This window comes from Melanostigma gelatinosum (assembly GCF_949748355.1).
Source record: "Melanostigma gelatinosum genome assembly, chromosome: 2".
NCBI lineage: Eukaryota > Metazoa > Chordata > Actinopteri > Perciformes > Zoarcidae > Melanostigma > Melanostigma gelatinosum.
In genome coordinates, this window is record NC_136635.1 from 18,022,954 (window position 1) to 18,047,978 (window position 25,025).

At 43.3% G+C, this 25,025-nt stretch overlaps 3 protein-coding genes across 3 annotated transcripts; 2 read left to right on the forward strand and 1 right to left on the reverse strand.

Moving 5' to 3' along the window:
- The first annotated feature begins 378 nt into the window (after positions 1 to 378).
- Positions 379 to 8,187, forward strand: cul4a (cullin 4A). The gene is made up of 20 exons (XM_079295014.1): positions 379 to 1,054; positions 1,992 to 2,107; positions 2,365 to 2,468; positions 3,078 to 3,147; positions 3,224 to 3,297; positions 3,375 to 3,537; positions 3,635 to 3,724; positions 3,844 to 3,926; positions 4,512 to 4,579; positions 4,876 to 4,994; positions 5,093 to 5,285; positions 5,404 to 5,508; positions 5,599 to 5,709; positions 5,851 to 5,936; positions 6,082 to 6,189; positions 6,404 to 6,517; positions 6,613 to 6,718; positions 6,802 to 6,974; positions 7,074 to 7,226; positions 7,355 to 8,187. The coding sequence occupies exons 1-20, from the start codon at positions 913 to 915 to the stop codon at positions 7,448 to 7,450; spliced, it is 2,274 nt and encodes a 757-aa protein (XP_079151140.1). The 5' UTR covers positions 379 to 912; the 3' UTR covers positions 7,451 to 8,187.
- A 1,024-nt stretch (positions 8,188 to 9,211) lies between these two features.
- Positions 9,212 to 14,760, forward strand: lamp1a (lysosomal associated membrane protein 1a). The gene is made up of 9 exons (XM_079287338.1): positions 9,212 to 9,568; positions 11,656 to 11,762; positions 11,856 to 12,075; positions 12,456 to 12,620; positions 12,713 to 12,918; positions 12,997 to 13,122; positions 13,212 to 13,278; positions 13,365 to 13,532; positions 13,769 to 14,760. The coding sequence occupies exons 1-9, from the start codon at positions 9,514 to 9,516 to the stop codon at positions 13,906 to 13,908; spliced, it is 1,254 nt and encodes a 417-aa protein (XP_079143464.1). The 5' UTR covers positions 9,212 to 9,513; the 3' UTR covers positions 13,909 to 14,760.
- Positions 14,761 to 15,229: 469 nt separating this feature from the next.
- Positions 15,230 to 21,838, reverse strand: grtp1a (growth hormone regulated TBC protein 1a). The gene is made up of 8 exons (XM_079293339.1): positions 21,304 to 21,838; positions 19,711 to 19,862; positions 19,467 to 19,625; positions 18,480 to 18,604; positions 17,770 to 17,866; positions 17,402 to 17,574; positions 15,639 to 15,824; positions 15,230 to 15,544 (listed from the first exon to the last, which is right to left on the reverse strand). Exons 1-8 carry the CDS (start codon positions 21,372 to 21,374, stop codon positions 15,449 to 15,451), a joined length of 1,059 nt encoding a protein of 352 aa, XP_079149465.1. The 5' UTR covers positions 21,375 to 21,838; the 3' UTR covers positions 15,230 to 15,448.
- Positions 21,839 to 25,025: the final 3,187 nt, after the last annotated feature.

Genomic DNA, 25,025 nt, shown 5'->3' on the forward strand with positions numbered 1-25,025 from the left:
TGATATAAATATTATTCTTAAACAGGCACATTTCCATTATGAGTTATTTTGGTACATTTAGGTGCAAATACTTCCGTTACTTCTGATTTTGAATGCAGGACTTTCACGTGTCAGAGTATTTCTACACTGTGTTAAAGTGTAAACTAATGACCATGTGAGTCATAAGTAAATGCTGAATACTCCTACTTCAACGCCTCACAGGGAACATGTTTTTAGTGAGTTACTGCCTTTGTCAGGACAAATAGAGTGTTCTGTGCAGTATAATCAGATATAGTGGGTTTTATTTAACGTTTTGAGAACTGCAAAAAACAAAACTGTTACTGACAATGAAAGTTCAAACTGTCTCTGAACGCAACACGGCCGCGTTTTCACCCAAGATGCACCTGTCCAACCGAACTGTCTGAGAAAAGCCATTTTGTTGTGCTAGCTAGCTAGCGTTATGTTGGTAAAGAAAGCCACCTTTAATATGGGTCTGTTATATCAACGCCAACTATGTCGCTTTTACATGCGTGTATGCCGTCGCAAAATGCAATAGTTGAACTCGTTGAAATCTGTAAGTAGTCGAGGCGGGCATGGACTAGCCTAAAACAGCTAAAGCTAAAGTGTTGTGGTGAAGACGAGAGCTAAAGTGTGCTGCAGTTTCAGATGACACACTGTTAGCTTGCTATCTGTTTACTGAGCTTACGGTAGTTATGTTTTCTGATTGAATAACCCAACGTTAGTCAGTGTTTGTTTGTACACGTGTATTAAATATACTGCGACTGCCTGTGCTGTGCACCTAAAGACAACCGGTCAACAAAGAGTCTGTGTCGCTGCCAGTAAATAAACAGGCGACTGAACAATCTAACGTGAACAGTAACTTAGCAAAAACACTTGGAGCATACGGCGTTAAACCAAAGCGCTAATCTGATAATGGCAGAAGACACCCGACAGGACAAGAGAGCCAGCTTCTCCGCTATAACGGAGCACAACACCAACGGGATGGCCAGGACCTCCGCTCTGGCCTCAAGCAAAAGTGGCGCTTCAAAGAAATTAGTCATCAAAAATTTCAAAGGTAACGTTACTGATTGTTTTCATCTTCGTTATCTAACATCAATCAGTTAGATCTATTTATCATAATACGACAGATGATTTAACTATCAGATTATACTGTGAAAAAGTTGTCTGTCTCTGGGCAGTGAACACATTGTTGACGTAACTGATAAAATAAGCACATGTCAGCTTTGTAAAGGCTTTGTAATCACATCGATGCTTCTCAGTGATTTAGGTTTTTTTGTGCTTGATGCACTGATTTCATTGGGCGTGGGTATTTAAAAACCTTTCACACGTTCTGGTTGGCCCAATTGCACTTGCACTGCAATTGTATAGATAAGACAATGTCTGTGTGCAGGACATCACTTGATATCTTTCTTCTATTACATTTTATAGATTGTTTATACAAAATATTAAAAAGGGTGTTTATCAGGTAATAATTGATGCTTCGGCAGAGCTAGAATCCTTGGTTAACATAAAGTCACTTTTTCATATAGTCAGCTCAGCAGGCATGTGCTGATATGCATTACATACTAATAAATCACATTTCATTGGCTACAGAGACTCCAAAAAAATTAACAAATATAAAACTGTAAGCTTTCTCTACATATGTGCAAAGTTATTCAGAACAATATCCAATTTACTATTTAAAAGAAAAAAAATATATTCAATACTACCTATTGCAGATGTTGGTGAGGAGTTAAGTAAAAAAAATCACATCAAGTCACATTTTTATTTCTTTTTACATTTGATAGACGCCTTTGATAAATGGTGCTGGACCATGAACTATCACAACTGATGGTTTCCAAACCTGCAACTTATGTGTGTGATAAACACCTCAAACTATGTTCTATCCAAATGCCGATATTGTTTCATTTGCATTAAGGAGTTCCCGTTAGCCTATTTGACAGTTCCCAATGTGTATAAATTATCATTGTTGCTGTCTTTGTTTGTAACAGACAGGCCAAAATTAGCCGAGAACTACACCGAGGACACGTGGTTGAAGCTACGGGATGCAGTGGGTGCCATCCAGAACAGCACCTCGATCAAGTACAATCTGGAAGAGCTCTATCAGGTTTGCTGATTTTATATGATATATATAACAGGTAATCTATCGCATCACAAAGAATCTCTACTTTTACTTTTGTTACTGTTACACATGACTGTGCATATTGATTTGAAAACTACCATATAAAAAAAAAAAAAGGATTTACAAACTTTACTAAAATGAATGGAAACCAGTGGCCAAATCTAAAAAAAGAACAGTTGTAATGTTACAGTGCTCATCATTTGTGAAACAACTGTCTGATCTGCTGTCTCTCTCTCTTGAAGGCGGTAGAAAACCTCTGTTCGTACAAAGTCTCCCCCACGCTGTACAAGCAGCTACGGCAAGTCTGTGAAGATCACGTGCAGGCCCAGATCAAACAGTTTAGAGAATATCCTTTTTTCACTGATGAGTTGTGTATCAAACCTGTGGAAGCATGTTCTGATGTGGGGAAAAATAGGATGCAGATTGAGGTGTTCTTACATTGTGAAAGAGAGACTTCCTTGACAGTAGGTATATTACCTTAAAACAAACTGATTTGAGCCTTTTCTCATATCGAGGAGCCCATGTTTTTTTTTAATCACAAACCTGCAGTTTTGACAGTGATTTTTTTTTTTGTTATCTTGTCAGCTTTAATCTTAATTTAGGAAGTCTAGGCTCTCCTGTCGCATCTCAGGTGTTGTTGCAGTGTTTTCTCACAAGAGGCCAATATACAACAAGTTTGCAACAATGGGGCTTTAACAGGCAGTGGCTGTCACTTGCAGATGATGCAAAGATGCTTGACATATTGTACAGTAAGACATGACGCTGAATAACAAAATAATTTGTCTCAGATTATAAGCAATCAAATAATATAGCTTTTCATTGATGTCCTCTAGTTGCCTAATTGTTGTTTTATGCTTTGTTTTAGGCAGACTGGACTTAAAATATATATTTATTTGTTGTTTGTTGTTGTGATGACACAAGTGATTGGAAGATTGTTCCTTAACATGGAGCTCACAGAGTCTTTGGACAACCTTTCCTTCCTGAAGCGAATGAATCGCTGCTGGCAGGACCACTGCAGGCAAACTGTGAGTGTGATGTTCGACATGTATGCACACTCATGGGAGAGTGTCCTTTTAAGACTATGTTTGGGTTTCTCTATAGATAATGATCCGAAGTATCTTTCTCTTCCTGGATCGTACCTATGTGCTCCAGAACTCCCTACTCCCCTCCATCTGGTAAAGTTAGTTCATTCAATGCTGTGTTCGTTAAGGTGTGCTTCCAGCAGGACGCTGATGTTACGTATACGTTGCAGGGACACTGGGTTGGAATTGTTTCGTACCCACATCGTGAGCGACGGTGCGGTTCAGAAGCGCACCGTAGACGGCATTCTGGAGCAGATCGAACTGGAACGGAATGGCGAGACGGTAGACCGGAGTCTGATCAGGAGCCTGCTGGGGATGCTGTCAGACCTACAGGTACCCGATCACCTGTTCATCCCCGTACTGAGCTGACCAGCGGGAAATAGACCGAGCGTGTGTCATTGTTTGTAACTTCTGTCTAACGTGCGTTAAGGTTTACAAAGATTCCTTTGAGGAGAGATTTTTGACTGAGACCAATCGACTGTATGCAGCAGAGGGACAGCGGCTGACGCAGGAGAGAGACGTGAGTGAGAGTATTGATGCATCTGCGAGTTCTTCATCTGTAGCCTGTTATACACTTACGGCCACGGCTGTGCTTCTCACCTGTAAATCCTCTGAATATGTGTGTTGGTATGCGTCCAGGTGCCCGAGTACCTGCACCATGTGGCTCATCGGTTGGAGGAGGAGAACGATCGTATCATGAGCTACCTCGACCAGAGCACTCAGTAATTATTTTTATTAAATCTTCTGTTATGCGATTATGTAACTGAGACAAAGAGAAGAAAATAAGCAGAGTCATAATTAACCATTGATTATCATTTAAAGTGGGGTCTGCCTGCTATTCAGTATCATTAGGGGCCTCTTTGAATTTTTGGAGGTGTCACTCGAAATACAGTAGACTGATGTATTTGTTTTATAGACAACGTGATGAATCAAGGTGTCAGTACAAAGGACTGTCTACATTAAATGTCTAGTACACAGTTTATTATCATTTTAAATGTTTTCACGTTAAGATGCCTCAACATCTTCTTTGTTGAACTCTACAATTTACAACATTTTGATCTCATTGAGTGAAAATACTATTGAAGGCTAAACATGCAAGGCCATAGCAGCAGCGCTTCAAATCAGTGACCCCAGAGCTTTAGATGTAACCCCAGTTTTCATTAGCTTTCAACAAATAGAAAATTTGCTGTGCAAAAATGTCAGGAGGTGAGATTACAGGCATTTTCTTGAATCAAAAGGGCCGATATGTGTGTGCATGTATTCCATCGTTTGGATACATTTCCTCATTATTTCTCATTATTTTGCAGGAAACCACTTATTAGCTGTGTTGAGAAACAGCTCTTAGGAGAACACATTACTGCAATGCTGCAAAAAGGTACGTCTGCATGAAAGGCTTTAATAAGTGCTCGACATTAAGTAATATGTACTACATTTGTGAAATCAATTGTTGTGTAACTGGGCCAGCAGGTGATTGATTCCTCTCTACGGTGTTATTTGAGGCTGTAGTTTGTGGTGTCCTCCGGTTGCTTTCCATTACCTTTAAGGTGTCCCACCTGGTCAATAGCTTTCGTTTGCTGCTTTAAATCTTAATCAAGCCCATGTAAATGGAGTCATCAACATGAAATAGTTTAAATGCAGTTGAAGCTTATTTTTGTGACATTTCTGTGCCAGGTCTGGGCACCCTGCTGGATGGGAATCGAGCGACCGAGCTGGCCCTCCTCTACCAGCTCTTCAGCAAGGTGAAGGGAGGACTCCCCACTCTGCTGCAGTTCTGGAGAGATTACATAAAGGTACAAACACAGCTCAACCAACATGCACAGAGGCATACAAAGCGTTACCATCAAGGAAAAATGTGTCCCAACATTGTTGAACCGTTCTCTGGTCGCAGTCCTTCGGCGGAGAGATCGTATGCACCCCAGAGAAAGACAAGGACATGGTGCAAGACCTGCTGGACTTTAAGGACAAGATGGACAACGTGGCACAGAGCTGCTTCACGCGGAACGAGGGATTCATCAACGCCATGAAGGAGGCCTTCGAGACCTTTATCAACAAGAGGCCCAACAAACCTGCGGAACTTATCGGTGGGTCAGGGCAAATAAACGACATGCCGTGGCAGTCGAGCTCGGATACATTTCAACGTTGCCTTCATTAGCTCCAGCATGTGGTAACGGCTCTCTTTGGTTATTGCTTCCCGTCTAGCTAAATATGTGGATTCAAAGTTAAGAGCAGGGAACAAAGAGGCTACAGAGGAGGAGCTGGAGAGAATCCTGGATAAGATAATGATCATCTTCCGCTTCATACACGGTCAGTCACACTACATGTGTGTGTGTGTGTGTGTTTGCTTTCTCAGTCAAATAGTGTTACTAACCACTGTGACCTGTTGTCTCCCTCCAGGAAAAGATGTGTTTGAAGCTTTTTATAAGAAGGACTTGGCCAAGCGTCTGCTGGTCGGCAAGAGTGCGTCTGTTGATGCTGAAAAGTCGATGCTCTCCAAGCTCAAACATGGTGAGTCCGAAGTCTTCTATCTTGAATTAGCAAATTAATTCCCAGTAATATAGATGAACAGATGACGCAAATTCTGAGATGGTCTTTCGTGGGTGCACATGTGAGTCGGGTGTGATATTTTGTGGGTTTGGCTTCCTCCAGAATGCGGAGCAGCATTTACCAGTAAGCTCGAGGGGATGTTCAAGGACATGGAGCTGTCCAAAGACATCATGATCCAATTCAAACAGGTACTTCCCGTCTCTGTGCACATAGACACACTTGAGTGGCTTTAAAATATGGACGCCGTGTTTACAGCACGTGTTTACGTTCCACTGTGCTGTCCTTTTTATTGGGCTTTTCATGTGAAATTGAAAAAGTTGTATTTCTGCTCAGTATATCCAGAACCAGAGCGAGCCAAGCAACATAGAACTTACCGTCAACATCCTCACTATGGGCTACTGGCCTTCATACATACCCATGGAGGTCCACTTGCCCCCAGAGGTAAGCATCTCTCTCTTTGTCCACACTACGCTTTATGAGTCATGGAAGCAGTTTGATTTATAGTACGTAGGCAGCAACACGGTGGAGTTATTGACGAAAACATTGACTGTGTTGTACTGGTGAACTGTGAGCGTGGCAGCGTCGTCAGCTTATCCTTAACAGACTGTGATAAGGACAGTCTGGGTACATGGTTCATCTCTTAATGTTTTGGTAGATGGTAAAACTCCAGGAGGTGTTCAAGCTGTTCTACCTGGGGAAGCACAGTGGGAGGAAGCTGCAGTGGCAGCCCACACTGGGCCACGCTGTACTGAAGGCGGAGTTCAAAGAGGTAAGGGCCACGGGGCCTCCTAACATTCAGAAGAGAGACAAATTGGCTCGAGAAAACGTCTGAAGTTCTCTTACCACGACTACTTTATCCTGCAGGGTAAAAAGGAGCTGCAGGTCTCGCTGTTCCAGACGCTGGTGCTGCTGATGTTTAACGAGGGAGAAGAATTCAGCATGGAGGAGATCCGCACCGCCACCGGCATAGGTTTATACCCGTCTTTTGAACATGTAGCACAACTATTCTATTGTTTAAGAGTTCTGTATCACAATCGCTCTCGTCCTGCACAGAGGAGGAAGAGCTCAGGCGCACACTGCAGTCCCTGGCCTGTGGAAAAGCACGCGTCCTCAACAAGAACCCTCGAGGGAAAGATGTGGAAGATGGAGACCGTTTCAATTTCAACAATGATTTCAAACACAAACTGTTCCGCATTAAGATCAACCAGATCCAGATGAAGGAAACGGTAAAAATAAATATATACTGGCACATTTCTTTCTTTCTTCACACTTTTTTTGTTTTAAAGGTTGGTTCTTATCAATTTTGAAACACATTTCCCTTACAGGTAGAGGAGCAGGTAAGCACCACAGAGCGCGTGTTTCAAGACAGGCAGTATCAGATCGATGCCGCTGTGGTGCGCATCATGAAGATGAGGAAGACCCTCAGTCACAACCTTCTGGTATCAGAGCTCTACAACCAGCTGAAGTTCCCTGTAAAGGTGACATATCTTAAGCATCCTGTTCTCACTATTTCCATTTTTCTTCCAGCGCGCACACACACACGCACGCACGCACGCACGCACGCACACGGAGCTCATCAGCATCTGACTTTCTTTCCTCTCCACAGCCGGGTGATCTGAAGAAGCGGATCGAGTCGCTCATAGACAGAGACTACATGGAACGTGACAAGGAGACTCCTAACCAGTACCACTATGTTGCCTGAAGGGACTCCACTGTTACTGCCGTGCTTTCCTCAAAGCAAGCGGACAGCTGCCCCCCCCCCCCCCCCCCCCCCCCCAAAAAACAGCATTACAGCCCTTCAGCCACCTGACTCTCCTCTGGTGCCCGTCTTTTCCTCCATCCACAATCCTGGACGCAGCGTCCAGATCCCACAGAGCTCCAGAGAGACGAGAGAGACTTGGCTGTACTGTTCCCACTCTGCGTTATCTTTAGTGGGTGGCCCAGGGTTGATGATGGACTTACAAAACTGCTAATGCAAAACTCAAATGAAAATAACAAGCACTTTCATCTGTTTTTGTTTAGTTTTTTTTTCTCCTCCCTGGGATTTTGATTTTTTTTCTTCTTCTCCACGTCGTTCTAAAATCACTTATTTTCTACCATAGTTGGTTTGTCTTTGAGTTTTAAGAATTTGTTTTGTTTTTGTTCAAGGCGTTCACTTTATGAATGATTGCATCAACTGCTGAGTGTGACCCTCGTTGGCTGGTTGCTTGATTTGGCAGAGAAGCGGCTGCAGAAGAAGACTTGAGAAGGATGCAGTGGGTCGGAGGGGAGGGTTCATCACTTGTAACGGAAGCTAAACGACTGGCCGGCAGAGCCAATTGGGTATTTCTTTGGGTATCTTATATGTTTTGACCAAAATGTCCAAATGTCATGTGCTGACGTTTTTTTGTAGATCAGATTGTATTCTATGTAAGACTGAGAAAAGTGAACCTGAATAAATGGATATTTAATGATTCAATGAATGATTTGTAGATAAACGGCTTGTGGTAGTGTTTTTTTAAATGAACACATGTTTCCTCTGTCAGCTTCAACTTGCTGCATACTTCATCATGCGGACAGTGTACAACTCCTTTAGCCTAATCTGATTCCATCAAATGCATCTTGGTAAAGACAAAACAGGTTATTACTAGTGGATTATGGGCAGCTGATGAGTACCAAGTGTGTCTAATATGCAGCTACTGTACGTGGTGTGCAGTTTAAATATCAAAACATGGCCAATACTAAATGATACAATAAAAAAGATCTCCGATCTCTTTCCATACACGTGATTTTGAGGCGCTCATGCTCTTTCCACTTTGACAGAAATGAGCAATTCAGGATTTTAATATCTCAAGTTACTGGAAGACTGAACCGAAAGGGTACGTCTTAATACTTTCACTATCACAGCTTTTGTATGGTTATGAAATAGAGCTTAAACAAAGGTAAGTTATCTTAGTGTCATTATAAGACAAGAAAACGACATGTCTTTGTGAAGGAGCGTGGCTGAGCTATGCAGGGAGAATGTAGCAGGGCCCTGATAAATCCCGGGCAGCGCATTAAAGCAGCCTTTGCGTTCCTCCTTGGGTTTTGCACACCCTCGTGAATTGATGATGGTGTCAGCTGACTACCCACAACTCATGCACTTTGCAGCCTGCACAGCTCTGTGTGTGTGTGTGTGGACTCTCACATGCTACAATCCCATATAGAAATGTAATATTTGTCCAGGAAGTAAACTTTTTTTTCCTCAGTTGTCTCTTTACACCCACCCGACATTATGTACAGTTATGTAAGTCTTATTCAGCAGCAAACCTCTTACACGGGACAAAACTGTGTTAACTACTGCTCTGCTGTAACATGTCGCCTTTGTTAATGGAGCAGTGGACAGTCTATGAGGATTGACTCACACCGCGCTCGTGAAAGAAGGGAGGGTGGTGGTCTCACGTGACTGCGTGGTCTCACGTGACTGGGTGACTCTGAGCTCTGCCAGTTCACATGACAGAGACGTTTGGTTCAGTCGCTTTTAGCTGTGACCGACATCTAACCGCGTTTATTGATATCTTCTGTGAGCAGGACGTGCTTTAGGAGTATTCACAACTCTTGCCCGTGTACTCGCACAGCAGAGCGACGTAAACATCAACAGGAAGAAGAAGAACAGCAGCGACGCCACAGTTTTTAGCTAACGCTCCGTGTAGTCAGGTGCAGTTCTCCGCGTAGACCCACCTGCGACAGCACCCGAGCTTTTATCTCTCAAAACAAAAGGAAGGAAGGGAAACCCGCGCTGGAAGGATGAAGCTCTCTCACGCTTTGGCCGCGCTCATCATCGCCTGGTTTGCGGATTTAGGTGAGTGTTTTTTGCGGATGTAATAAAGCTAAGTTACTGAGCGACGTCACGCCGCCTGCCCGCTGGTCGGTTGAGGTGTCGGTGTTGTTGTGAACAGGTAAACCTCACCTAGCTTACGTGTTCCCTCATGTAGCTGAAACAGGTTCGTCGCTAATCAAGAAAATGATCGGGTTAATTGACAGTGAAAACAACCGTTAGTCGGTTAATAGTTGTTGAAATGTAACGTCATAGCTATGACGTAGTCATGTGTGTACCGTCACTATAGTGTAACTAGCAGAAATTATATATTATATGAATCAGGGACTTTCTGGTGTAGGCCGGTAACCAGTGGAGACGTTATCCCTCAAAGTTTGACCAAAAAGTGGATCAGTGCTGGAAACACAGACGTTCAAAGTCCGACGTGAGCCTGTCTTAAAACGAAACAAAGTTAATCTGTCCTCAGGTAGACCAGACTCACTGGAGACGTCCCTGTGCTGTATTCTATTCGACTGTAACACCCAGGATGTGTTACTGCTGTGGACCAGCAGATTGGCCTCTCTGTTGTGTCATTGGAGAGCTTCACGTGACCATTGTGATGGCTTTGTGTTGCACACACACAGCCCAGTGGAGGCCTACTGACGGTGTTAGTTTAGGACCAGAGCACACACACACATAGACCCCTGGCTGCTGACAAAGGAAAACAGGCAAATGCAGTTGTCGAGTAGTTTCAGTATATTTTTATTTTCTACCATCTAATACTCTTACTTAATAACACAGGGCCTGGTGACCTTAAGAGTTCACAGCCTGCCTGCACCAGCATTTCCTCTCAACACAAGCAGCAGAGTCGGGACTTCTTTCTGTTTTGCTATCTTCTCCATGCCGACCGCCTAACGCTGCTATCTGTAGCTCAATACTTTGTACACATACACACACACAGGCGCTTTCACCTCATGATCAGATTGCAGTGTTGTGTAAAGCGTCTGCTGCGTGTTTACAGGGTGAACAGAGAGGTGGCACTGGGGTCAGGTTTCAGCACCACAGCAGAGGAGGGACTGTGTGACTGACAGAGTGAAGCACACTGATCTTCACAATACATGATATTAAGGGAGAAAGTTGAATATGAAAGAGGGAGGAGCTCAGTCAGCTGAACAATAAGTGAGTTATGACATTAGAACCAATATCACGGCCCACGGACCAAATGCTAAATAGATCGGTCTCTCAGCGATGTAACCAGATACTATTTGGAGCATATTTTTAATTACACAAATCCTTCTTTGAAATATATTATTTATAGTGGCAAGTGAATTTTGAAACCTGCTAGTGTTGATGGCCTGCGGGTAAGATCATTATCTATTTACCTGAATGAAGAAATAAAAAAATCTAATAACATGCAGTACATTAAATAAGAATCTGTGCTGTTGGAAAGTTAACCAAAAGTGGCCACGCAACAGCCACAAACTGCCTCAGCTCCTGTGTAGACATTCTGGCAAGTGGTGAAACTCCCGAATATGAAAGTGGGTGAGAATGTTTTTTTAGTTTTTTTTTAAGTTTGATAAAAAGCCACCTTAGTATTCAAACAATATGTTTGTGAACTACAGCCACTCTCACACACAGAACTGTGACGTGGCAGGTTCCGAGGGATGAAGGTTTTAATACCATGTAATTGTGGAAGTTGCCAGGAGAGGTTCGGTTACACCTGTTACAAGTAGCTCTATTGAGCTGTGGGGTCAGTGTGTGGTGTTGGTCTCTCACTCGGCTGTCTGCAGACCTCTGGTGGTGTTTCGTGTGAACTGCTTTATTGTGTATTTGTTGGGCATGGCGTCGTATGTCGTCACTGCTGTTATCTGTACTCATGCTGTGGCCTTTATAACCAGGCAACCCAGATCATGATTACGTAATAAACGTATAAGTGTGTCTTCTAATATCAATACAATGAAGTTAGTTTAACCGTGTGATTACTACTATTTGCCCAAAATATTGGAGAAAGACACCTGAAAATGTTTTTTTTGCAGTATATTTAAATTTTGAGTGATGTTTTTTATTTCTGGAAATGATTTTCCGTATTCTTCCCTGCTGCGCATCCCTGCTCATCACGTTCTCCTCTACAGGCTGCATTCAGGCGGTTACTCTGGAGGTGAAGGAGGGGAACTCCACCTGCATTAAGGCCGAGCTCTCTGCAACGTTCTCCATCACATACAACACCTCCAGCAGCACGGTATGTAAAGAGACGGCAACACCTCCATCTCTGAAAGCAGCTGTATTGACAATCTCTTTGTGAACGCCGGTCTCATCGCTCGTCTTTCCTCAGAGAACAGTGCGGGTCCCTCTGCCCGGCTCCACCACGGTCGACGCAGTCAGCAGCTCATGCGGCACAGACAACCGCTCACCGTGGCTGGTGGCGGTGTTCGGACCGGGCCACGCGCTGGGGCTGAGCTTTTCAACCAGTGGCAGCATGTACGGCGTCGCTAACCTGACGCTGCAGTACAACCTCAGCGACGCGTCCATCTTCCCGGAGGCCAACAGCTCCGGTGAGAGCAAACGCCGCAACAAATTGTTAACACCGCAGAGCAGGTTCAGTTTGGTGTCACGTGTGGTTAAATGGATGTGATGCTTGTATAGACAATGACAAGCACACCATATCTTAATATTTAAAGTAAAGTAAATGAGTTGGACAGGAAAAAAAACACAACAGAAAGAAGTACTTTCTGTTCAGCCATCAGGTGTCTACGACAGGAGAGTAGACAACACAGTGACAGGGAAAGCTTGAGTTATGGCGTGACCATAAAATAAAGAAGTTTCTCAGAAATAAAGCAAGTAATAGTTGCTAAAAACACATTTCAAACTTGATAGTAAATCCACCATGAACACACAGACGTATTAGTCATTTGTATGTTTTTATTCGTCCTAGATGTGGTCACTGTGGTGTCTCCTTCGGTCGGGATCTCGGCGACGATCAACACCACCTACCGCTGCGTGAGCGCCTCCACTTTTGGACTCGGTCAACTCGCAGCTGTGACTTTCTCCGACATGAGGCTGGAGGCGTACATGCCGGGAAATGACCTGAGTCCAACAGGTACCATTCTGACTCTGGTGTCTGCCTGAGGTTGTTTTGACCTGCGTCTCTACAGTCGATTACACGTTTCTCTGTCATTCCTCTCGTCACAGAAAGCGTCTGTGCGGCAGATCAGACCACCACTACAGCTCCACCTACCACTGCCGGTACGACGACGACCGCAGCTCCAGCACCGACCCCGCCGGGAACACCTGAGCGGGGCACCTACTCCGTCAACAACCGCAACGGCACATTGTGTCTCCTGGCCAAAATGGGACTGCAGCTCAACGTCTCCTATTTCTCGCTCTCTCAGAATAAGGTAAAAGATGATGAATAAATACGGTCTACTCTGCGTAACAAACTTCAGGTAAAACCAAAGCTGTGTCTACTTTGCCAGACTATCCAAGACTTGGTCAACCTGACCCCCAATCTGACGCGTTCATCCGGATCATGTGAAGCCAGCAGTGCTTCCTTGGTTTTGACACAGGAGGGAAGCACCATGCTCAACTTCACCTTCACTCTGGTAAGATCATCCCTTTGTGACATTAGCTGCATGGTCGGATTGTTTATGTTTGCGTGTATTTATTCAAACCTGTCTCCTCCCGTCCACAGAACTCCACGAGCAAGAAGTACCACCTGAGTGGGGTAACTCTCCTCGCTAATTTGTCAGGCGCGACTGGTAGGTCATTTCTCATAAGCGACGTACTTTTTGACTCGTCTCCGATTCGCTTAATTCAACTCTTGCTGATCCGTCTGTCTCCACAGCTCCCGTCTCAGCCAGCAACACTAGTCTGGACTACCTGCGGAGTACGCTGGGCCGCTCCTACATGTGCAACGCAGAGCAGACTCTGTTCGTCGTGCCAACCTTCTCTCTGAACACGTTCAGACTGCAGGTCCAACCCTTTGAAGTCACCACCGACCAGTTTGCCACAGGTAAAAATGCTTTCTTTAACCTGCTCTTCGCCACTTCTTATCCCAAGTTTTCCTTATGTGTCCTCTGACCTACATGTTGACAGTGATGGAGTCGGTAGCACTCTGCGGCATGGGGAAAGCTGCTTTAGTCTGATAATGACACACTAACTGCCTTATTTGTTAACTTTGGAGGAACTACAAAGATGCAAAGTCCTGCAATACAATGTTAACTTGTATCTTTTTGTTTCTGTCTCCAGCGGAGGAGTGTCAGATAGACCAAGACCAGATGCTCATCCCCATCATTGTGGGAGCAGCTCTTGCCGGCCTGGTGCTGATCGTCCTCGTCGCGTATCTAATAGGCAGGAAGAGGAGCCATGCTGGGTACCAGACCATCTGAACCGGGGAGAGACGAGCCAGAGTGTGGAGACGAGCATGAGTGAATGGAAGCAGTTGGTACAGTGTGGCGAGTGCATGTTTTTTTGCATATCCTATGTGACCTCTGGATATTTTTATTTTCCTTTCTCTGTGAGATGATGAGAAGCCAAAGACCTGCTAGCTTAAGATGGTTTGCATCCCGATGAAGCCCGAGGGGACAGAGTCTTTACACAATCAAGGATGGAGGCAGTTGAAATTTTCTGTAGCGAGTTCACCGCCAGTTGCTGACTCTTGTTCCATTAAGTTATCGGAGTTGGTTGAATTTGCTTGAACTGCTGTTTTTATCAGTCATTATTTATTTTTGAAAAAAAATCTGTCAATATGCAATTAAAGGAGTCAAATGAACTGTAGGACAAAGATATTTTTCTAAGTTCCTATAGTTTGTGTGCGCAAGTAAAAAAAAAAGGTCAAGTTAGGTGGCGTTTTATTCTTATGACAACACATGCTCACGAGCATTTATTTTTGAAACCAGCTAAAGATAATTGTTCTCTAAGAAAAGGGAAAGCCCTGAGTGTCTTTTCCTGTCCTCTTCCTCCGCAGTGGAGACGGTCCTGAGTCAGATAAACAGTCTGGTAATTGTGCTGATGAAGGTGGCGAGCTGCTGTAACTGCGTGTGCGACTGCATTACTAAAATGTATTAAACATTACAAGTGAACGGGTGCATCGATTATTTTTTCCATTCTTGCTTTTTTCTGACTTTCCCCTTAAAGAAATGTTAATATGAATTGTAGTGATTTTATTTTTATAGAAAATGGTTTGATCTCATTTTCTATTATGCATCTTACTGAAACTTAATAAAAATCCTAAAACTCTAGCATTTTTCTTTTAGGGGGGGATTTCATGCTACAGTACCTTTTATGATTGAACTTGTGTGACTCTGAGCTGTGTAACCAGGAGTACATTACACAGAATACTCAACATCACGGTTATGTTTGACCAGTGCAACAAAATATGAGATCAGTACCACGATACCCAAACACAGACACACCTTTGTCAGAAAAAGAGAGCAGCGCTTTGAACTAAAGACTAAACACAACCAACATGAATCAGATTTTTAAATGTTTGAACAAATACGTTTGTCATGAAATCATTATAATTCACATTCGATTACCACAGCAAGTACCAGCATGCAGTTCTGTCTTCATTTACCATTCAGTGGAGCTCTTGGCTGTGCTTAGTGTGACACACGACAAGCCTTTTCTCTACAGTGTCTCAGACTTTCTGGAGTAAAGTGCAAAATATAACAAAAGAGGAAGAAACTACATGTTCATTTCTAATGGAATAGTCAGCTCATACAGCACATTGCTAAGAATAATCTCATTTCAGCATGTATTTACACTTGGGCTGTAGGATGGTCTGAACATATCTTTAAGACAATAAACTCAACAGTATGTAGTAGTCACTGTGATATTTAGTCGGTAAAAGAAGGTGCAAACGAGCTGTGGGGTGCTCATCCCAGTGGAATGTGTATTGAGTTTGGGCAACAGGCAGTCGAGTTTGGTTCAGGACTCTTCTTCTGCAACGAAGCGAGATCGACAGGTCGCCCGCAGCTTCGTCAAGGTTGCCATGGAGAGACTTCCTGGTTCAATGAAGATTTTCTAGGAAGGGCAGGAAACACCAGGATTATGGGATTAAAGACAGTTAATAATAAGGGACACGTGTGGGTGATGGGATACCTCTCTCTTCTGTTACCTGCATGAAAGTGTGGCATTGGTCAACAAATGGTCCTTGGGTGATCTGCTTGAAGTTTTGGCAGATGTCCGGCAGTGACTGGGCCTCTTGAATCAGAGCCTGGTTGTGGTGCATCAGTGTCAGAGCGACGCGGAACAGGATTTTAGAGCCCTCGTAGAACAGGCAATCCCAAATCCGCAGCACTGTCTGCCGAGAAACGGGAACAGAGAAGTAAATCCCACCAGTGAACACATGCACAGGGACGCACAATGTGAAGCTCAACCTGCTGTTTGAACAAACACTTGAACTGCAGGGCAAAAAGATGAAAGTAAGACATTAGTAGGAGGGCAAATCACTGGATTAAAAGTACAATATGTACCTCTGATATGTAGTGGAGTAAAAGTACAATAAGTACCTCTGAGATGTAGTGGAGTAAAAGTACAATAAGTACCTCTGAGATGTAGTGGAGTAAAAGTACAATATGTACCTCTGAGATGTAGTGGAGTAAAAGTACAATATGTACCTCTGAGATGTAGTGGAGTAAAAGTACAATAAGTACCTCTGAGAAGTAGTAGAGTAAAAATACAATATGTACCTCTGAGATGTAGTGGAGTAAAAGTACAATATGTACCTCTGAGATGTAGTGGAGTAAAAGTACAATATGTACCTCTGAGATGTAGTGGAGTAAAAGTACAATATGTACCTCTGAGAAGTAGTAGAGTAAAAATACAATATGTACCTCTGAGATGTAGTGGAGTAAAAGTACAATATGTACCTCTGAGATGTAGTGGAGTAAAAGTACAATATGAACCTCTGAGATGTAGTGGAGTAAAAGTACAATAAGTACCTCTGAGAAGTAGTAGAGTAAAAATACAATATGTACCTCTGAGATGTAGTAGAGTAAAAGTACAATATGTACCTCTGATATGTAGTGGAGTAAAAGTACAATAAGTACCTCTGAGATGTAGTGGAGTAAAAGTACAATATGTACCTCTGAGATGTAGTGGAGTAAAAGTACAATATGTACCTCTGAGATGTAGTGGAGTAAAAGTACAATAAGTACCTCTGAGATGTAGTGGAGTAAAAGTACAATAAGTACCTCTGAGATGTAGTGGAGTAAAAGTACAATATGTACCTCTGAGATGTAGTGGACTAGTGTTTAGTGGCGGATTGAAAACCACAGACGAGCGTCTGTGTCGAGAGTAATATCCGGCCAATCCAAAGATGAGGATTGTAACTAATTAAATCTAGTGATACAATGGTGACTGGGTCCACCCACTTACTGTAAAAAAACGATATATGTAAAGAAAGAAAGAAAAAAAAGAAAAAAAGAAATTTTCTAATAACTGTGTGCTGAGGGAATAGCATGAACATCTGCAGGTGTCACGCCCTCCTCATGAAGCTCTCCATGTGTACTTGGAGAACAAACAGAACAGTCCCCGCCCATCCCTCGGCCAACAGAAGGAGTTAAGCAACAACAAGGACTGTTTATGCGGGAAGTTAGCCATTCCACGCTGGAAGAACAAAAAGCTTCTTCTTTTTTTTTTACATTTGTTTTTGAATCCAAAACAAAAGCAGCTTGGAGAACAAACAGAACAGTCCCCGCCCATCCCTCGGCCAACAGAAGGAGTTAAGCAACAACAAGGACTGTTTATGCGGGAAGTTAGCCATTCCACGCTGGAAGAACAAAAAGCTTCTTTTAACAAGTATAACAAGTACAGTGCAGTCACAATGGCAGGACTTCCATCATGTCCGCACTGTGAAACACACACAGATGCACTCACCTCTACCGGCAAGACGTCTATGAAGAGACAGATGAACCATCGGGAGACCACCAAGGTCCACATCACATTTTCATCCGTCATGGTCTGCCAGACTCCGGGGATTTTAACTTTCACCAGTTCCCCCAACACCTCCTGGTCCATCTTCAGCCCCAGCATGGCTGGAGAGTAGTAGTCTGTAACCGCACACACACCATTGCCAGTTTGACATCGCTCATTCAATACACTTATATTGTGACATTTCCTCATTTCAGTGAGTGCACGACACACGTGAAAACATACTGCAGGTCTTAAGCCACAGACAGATGCAGACCCCCTGCAGTATTGCTGTCAGCTCAGAGTTAAGGGACGACACCGAGTCACACACTCACCTGGTAGAATTCTACCGAGTAGTGCGTCCATCAGCCAGAAGGACTTCTCTTCGTCTTTTGTGATGATCAGTAGATACCCAGCTATGAAGTTCATCCCCTGAAGACAAAAGAGACTCGGGTCACGCATGTATCTTGTGATCCAGTCCGAGCAGGTTTTATAGGAGAGGGTAGAGCTCGTTAACGAAGCATCCCGGACAGAGAGCAGGAAGTGTGCACTGGACATGACACAAACAGACAAAACACTCAAAACGAAACACCATGCGTGCGATTGCAGATTGATGGGTTCTAGTTATACTTCATAAGAGATGGAAACATCAACACGGTCCTGCTGCCTATTTGAATTGCAAACCAGACCCGCGAACGCTCCGGTGAATGAGATTTGCCTTTCAAATGCTTAACGTACGCTATGCTGACACAAACAGCCTTTCTTTAGACACATACGTGGTGTGTCACGAATATAAAAGACTCTTCAGGATGATTACACCCACTCAAATATACACGGTCTTCTTTACTGTGGCTAATAAATATTAGAGTACATATTTGAGTCAGTTTTGCATGTTTTTTTCTCCTATAATCCACACTGATAATGGACCTAATCCTTCACTGTGAAGTTAAGTATAGCACTGGAAACCTTTGTCACATGTGTAGGGCGATGTAAGAAGGGTATTATGGAGGTTCTATTTCAGGCTGGATCTAGGCAGTAGTATTACCTGACAGTAGCCCACAGCTGGGTTGTGGTGGCCATAAGCCAGCAGCACATTGTACAGAGCTTTCTGCATACATGGGTTGGCCGTCTTTTTGAACTGGACGTTGTCTGGAAATGTTCTGTTCAAGTCTGAAAGAACAAGAGCACACGTAAACTTGTGTGTTTATGTGTGCGTGACAGCAAGTTTGTTTAACAGAAGAAGCGAGACAGTCTACATCAGTCTTGGGTTCAAATGATGTCTAAATGCGAACTGAAAGAGCTAAATAACCTTTTTATATGTTGTTTTGTGCAGGTAAAGCTAGCAAAGATATTTGACCATTTCCCACACACACTCAAATATATGACCTGTTTTACCAGAGCTATTGAATACTAAATGGAGGGCCCACGGGTGGTGCAGAGGTAAACATACTTATATACATGACAGAACACATTTCTGGTCTTACTTTGTAACGTGACCCGGGTAGTTACAGTTACAGGGTAAGGTGTTGTGTACCTCACAATCAGAGGCAGAGGATAGAATGATTGTGGCCGTGATTACTTTCCAGAGTCCTTGGCCACCAAAACTGTTGGTAATCAGTGTGCCAGGTGCGGCTGGCACTGTTTGCCGTTGTCGGCACAAATCGGCACCTGTTCAGCCGAATCAGCAAACTGACTGAGTCAGCCTCAGAGGCAGTCAGAGAGAAAGAATTCTCTGACTGGGTATTCAAACGAAATGGTATTTTTTTTTACTAATTTAGACCACATGATGTCAAAAACAAAACCTTACGGGCAATAATGAGACTTTTTTAATCAAATTGACATTGGAGTGACAATAATTGGCCTATTAGTTTTGTATGTTCATGGTGATTTTTGGATTAGAAACCGTTATATACCCCGATCCCGGTTCTCTAACAGAAGGGCTGGTTCTTTGAGGTGGGCTTAGTGCGTGTCAGGGCCTTTAAGGACATCTCAGTGGACATAAGGACATATGAGAAACGGTTCAGGGCCTCACCTGTGCAGATGGTCTCTACCAGTTTGGGGTCGTGCTGGGCTCCGAGCAGGGACTGGTAGTGTCCTGGGTTCTTCTCTAGCTGGTCTTGAGCCCCACTGGTTGCCATCCAGATCAGAGCCCGGTGCTCATTGGGAATGCCCTTACGGACATAGCGCTTTACTGACGGAGAGGAGGAACATGTCAGTTTAGTTCAGCGTCATGACTCTGCTAGGATAGCGGCGGTGTGTTCAGCTCTCACACTCACGTTTGACATTCCTCTGCACCTTGCTTTTGCCCTTCAGTAGCTTGGACCACTTGATGGATCGACGGGTGAGCACAACCAGATACTCAGACATGAGCTCCTCGTAGGCCTCGTAGTCAAAGTGCTTTGAGCGCTGAAAGCCAAACGGATCCACGCTGAGCCAAAAAGCAGAGAGCAAGAAACTGTTAACATGAATGAAACACGTCGAGGGATGAATCGCCAAGCATTCACATGAGAGCACCATCGACCTCAAACACACTCAACAAAATCTGTCAAAGTGTACGAACGCTGGCGTACTACGATGGTATTTATTGTATTTGAGGCACGACTGAAGACAGATGACCGACTCTGGCTGAGCACGGAACATAATATTTCATTCATAATTAATTAAAAATGCTTTATATTTTAGTTGGTGTCATAAAAAAAAAATCATGTATTTTATAAAGACAATCATTGTAATTAGTGAGTCCAGTATCATTTAACTGCTCGGGCCTTGTCATCCCCACCTACTCAGCACCTCAGTCAGGCATAATAACTAGATTGGACCACAAAAGTTGGTGTAATGTAATATTATATACCATGTACCTACATCTACAATCGGGTTGTGGATGAATAAAGTTGTGGGTGCAGGTGGATCAACCTAAGTCCTTAGGTAACACGATAATCTTCCTGCAGCTTAACCCTTGAGCAAGAGCAAAGTCATCCCTGGAGAAGAAATGCATATATATATATATATATATATTTATTGTGTTTACTACACACAGTGCAGGCTCCAACTAGAGAGTATCTGCAAATACTGGGTGGAGAAAAAAAAGAAAGAAAAGGTATCATTACGCAAATGTTATGTTCCTCATCTGAGAACAACCCTGTTGTCAAAACAAAGGAGTCCACACACGAGCTGTATAGAAGTGTGTGAATGCGGCCCCTGACTTCAGCTGTTGCTTTGGGTTATCAGTCTCTGTTTCTTTGAACGTGCAACATTTAACATATACTGCAGAGATGTGGATTTCAAACCATAAGCCAAAAATGCTTTATTGTGTACAACTTGATGAAAATAAGGCAGTTATACGATGTAAATGTTATACAAGATAAAATAATATCACGTTCAGTTTGTGTTGCAATTGTTTTAGAGAGATGCTGATTGACTTCATGGTGCATTTTGAGTATGTTGTTTCTAATATCCAGTCTACCCTCATACGTGTGTACAAACTATTACAATTAACCATAAACAGCAGCTTTAATGCCATTAAGTTGAATCATCAACTCTCTATTGTCAACTCACTCCTTATTACAGAGACATGCTGAGGCTTGCAGTCAACATTCATTGCATTTGAACAATGGATGGGAGGAAAATATACCAACAGTTACAGCAATTTGCTAAAATACCACAACGTATAACGACAGTTCTGTAATAGTTTGTAGTAACTAAGAACAACTTTAGTGACGTTTAAAGCTAAATTAGCTCACGTGACTGCTTCCAATTCCCACAGCCTGGGTAGAATAACAAGCTGCCTCTGGATTTACCTCTCAGATAAATTATTAGCCTCCTAAACTCCACAAGATGAGATCATCGACCGTTCAAAAGTCCACCGTTACCTGTTCACCCTGTCTTGAGCTCTACCGTCCGGGGTTAGGGTCCGATCGGTCGCCTTGTTATTCTTCTCCATTGCCTCTTCTGCTCCGCTGATATCCTGAAAATCTGTGCTAGAGTCTCAACATGTAATTCCACCGTGTTGCTTTTCTCCCCCCCAAAAAAAACCAACAATTCAAAAGTTTACAACACTCATGAGTGTCGAAGTAAGTTGCGTTCAGGGTTAACTTTTCTCCGTGTTTGCGTGCAGAGAGACGGGACAATACGCTGCACTATGTTCATGCTGACGCTATGAAGCAGTGAGAAGCATTATATACGCTTTCCCCGCAAAACAAAGTATATTTTTTGTTTTCGCTCGTATCTTTAAATGTGTATCGATTCGCCGGTGTTCAGGCCGTGTGGAGAGAGCGGAGTTTGCCGTGAGTTGTGTCGCCATCCACATGCACCTGCTGCTCGGAGTGGAACTAACAGTCCTGTAGCACGATCACATCCACGCTTAACGCCTGTAGTCCAGATACAAGTCCCTTCCACTTGTCCTGTCCGGACCTACTGACGTTGGTGACTTCATGGAGGATTTGGGGCTCGTGACGTTTGCACCAGGTCAGTCAGACCTAATGCTGCTTTCGCGGGATTCCCGGAACATCCCACTCCAGAGCTGGGAATGGCGAAATGGGATTTATGTTGCATTCACGGCGCGTTGGTTAGAAACAAAGTGGAGCTGAGAGGGTCTGCGTCAGATTGAGGTTCAGTTTTGGCGTCGCTCGTGTTTTTGCTGTTATATGCACTTCAGCATGTACTTCAGCAATACATGTACTGCTGCCTACTCGAAACTAGTGACCACTTTTACAAGAAAACGCCCTTTTTTGACAGCAGCTGTTTATAATGTGATGTCATTTATTTATCACTTCGTATATTTCCTATATATAACCTCAAAGCAACCATTGAGTTGCACTAAGCCACATCTGTCCCCATTTAAATAAAAATGAAAGAATAAATTGATATTTTAGAACTTTTTGCAAAAATATTTATTCGCCATTTAACATTAGTTAACAATAGTTGTAGTAAGTCCGATAACACGTGAAGGCAGCAAACATGCCATGTAGCCGCGCCCTCTCCAGGCAGCCACGTAGCACAGGTACACGTATCTGTTCACCTGAGACTGCTGGGCAGCGTTGCTCCAGTCAAATATAAACAAGTCTGCTGCATGGGTGATCTCGAGCTCCCACGACAATCATTGGGAATTTACAGATAACATTGAGTTCAAATTGATGTTTTAATTAATTAATAAAGAAACATGGCACTCGTCGGTGTATCTCTTTCTGTCCTGGCAGCACAGCGTTACTGAGGCAGATTTGTGATTTTTGGCAATACAAAATAAATTGAATTGAATTGAAGTAAGAGTGGAACACCTTGCTCTTGTATTGAAAAAGGTGACGGCTATCAAAATGATGCAAACTTTACATCAAGTCACCAGATTTCAGTTTGATTATGTGCTAATGAGAGAATCTGGAGCAGAGAACGGTGTCCCAGCACTGTCATCCACTTCCAGGCAGGCCTGTCGTAAAATGACACTTAAGGTTGTTCTGGTGGAGTTTTTCGAGGCTTTCTTAAAACACTTACTTGTAGTAGTTTAGGAAATTAAAAAGCACGTGGTGATATGGTTGTTGTAAAAAGAGGTCAAGTAATGAACAGTTGCACCTTTTTGGATTTGTTTAATTTCCATAAACACCACAAAGATAGTTCAGTGTGTGGGTGTGTGTATATGACTGTGTTGTATGTTGTTCACTGTTTGTTGAAAGTCATGCTTAACCCTGTCCCTATACCTAAATGAAGTTACTTGGAATTTGATTTCAGCGCGTCTGACCCACATGGACACTCAATAACAACACCATACTCTTCATCACCACTGCTGCCGATCAGGATTTCCCGGCCTTGGGATGGACGGATGATGTATCATCTGGGTGTCGATCTATCATCCTCTTGTGAAAAATACCAGAGTAAGTCCAAATACAGACTCATGTTACAGCAGCAGTGTAATCCTACTGGTGGGCGGAATTAGATCTGTAGGAACAAGATGAGCCTCCAACCACGGACATGTTTGGCACCGCTGTGTGCCGCCATTCGTCTGTTCAGGGCAATCGTCCCCGTGTCCTCTTTTGATTTGATCGAAGATCATGACAATGAGCACACAGACGGCCGGTCCCTCATTGAGTAATCAATACACACTGCAGCCAGTTTGTATCCAAAATTGTACTTGAGCTCAATCGATGGTTGCAAATACTACTACCATTACCATATTCCACTTTGACAATAATGAATGAATTAAGTATCATTAATACAATGATATTGTAGTTTTGAGATGTTTATTTAAACAATAATAATACTGTGCTGCTTGTTTTTAGTTATTGAGAAAGAAAAGAGAGCCTTGCATGTGATATCGTTGGAAATAATACAGCATACAGTTAAACTTGAGCAGCGTGACCCTGACAATGAAACTATTTGGCTTCGGAAGGCCTCCCCAGGAGGAGCTGGGAAACGCTGCTGTGGAGAGAGGCATCTGGACCCGGCCCGGCCCGGATAATGGATGGCTGGATCAACATAGATTTATATTGAACAACACCATCGAAATGTAAAGCTGTTTACAGTCAAACTCCTCTTCTAATACCCAGTCTTCATCATATCATGCAGTGTGCTCTACTTGTTCATGCTCCAATTTATGCAAATAGAACAGATAATGACAGAAGTCATCAAGTCTTTGGACTGAAGTGATCTTTTTTTTAATCTTATCCTTTTACTGTAGAGTCCTTTTAGGAGTTACTATGCAAATACACTGAATGGCTTTTAACACAAGCCTATTGAAATATAGAATAATCTTTGAATCAACAGTGCTGTGATAAACATATACACAAGATAAGTGTTTGCATGAACAATTGAGGCCCAATATTTATAGTATGTACTAGCTCATGGATGAAAAACACCAGTTTCACTTGTTGCTCCCACTGCTTTTTAGCAGAGCTGTAACTGTGTATAAACTGTGTATCGTTGCTCATGCATGAAGGTACACAGAGTAGCTGAAATCTGAACTGAGATCATCAATGACTCCTCGTACATTACCCGTGAAAGGAAACCGTTGAGACCGTAAGATACGATTCACCTAGAAAGTGAAGGTGTCAGTAAATCGTATGACTTTGGGTTTATACGTTTGTTTGACTGAAGGATCCCCGTAGTTGATGGTTTTGTACTTTGGTCTCTGTTTTGGATTGTCTCTCTCAGGTTGAATCTTTGGTGATGTTACAGCAGACGCCTCTCTGTCTTTAAATGCAGCCTCACGGGCAGTGTCCTCAGGAAGTCGAAAGCTTTGCGGCACGCTTGTGTCTTTTATGTCCATTGTATTCACTTCTTCTCCTCCCTCCGCGGCCTCCCTGTCTTGTTCACGTGGTTGACCCTCTGTTGGTTTATTTTTCGTTGTTATAATGGTTTGTGCCTTCATGTTATTAGGAGGACACTGATTAGGTTCCCTTGTTGCCAATCCAGCCTTGAAAGCAGTCATAGAAGTATCAGAGTGTGGTGGCGGCGTTGCAGCCAAAGGAGTTTTAGTTTCAGGGGGCGACGCTGATTGAGGGGAGGAATCATCGACATCTTGTTCAAATCTACAAACACACGGGATGACGTACTTGGGCAACCTTCTCTGAACGGTCACAGCTTTGGTTGGATCTTCCTCTGCTCC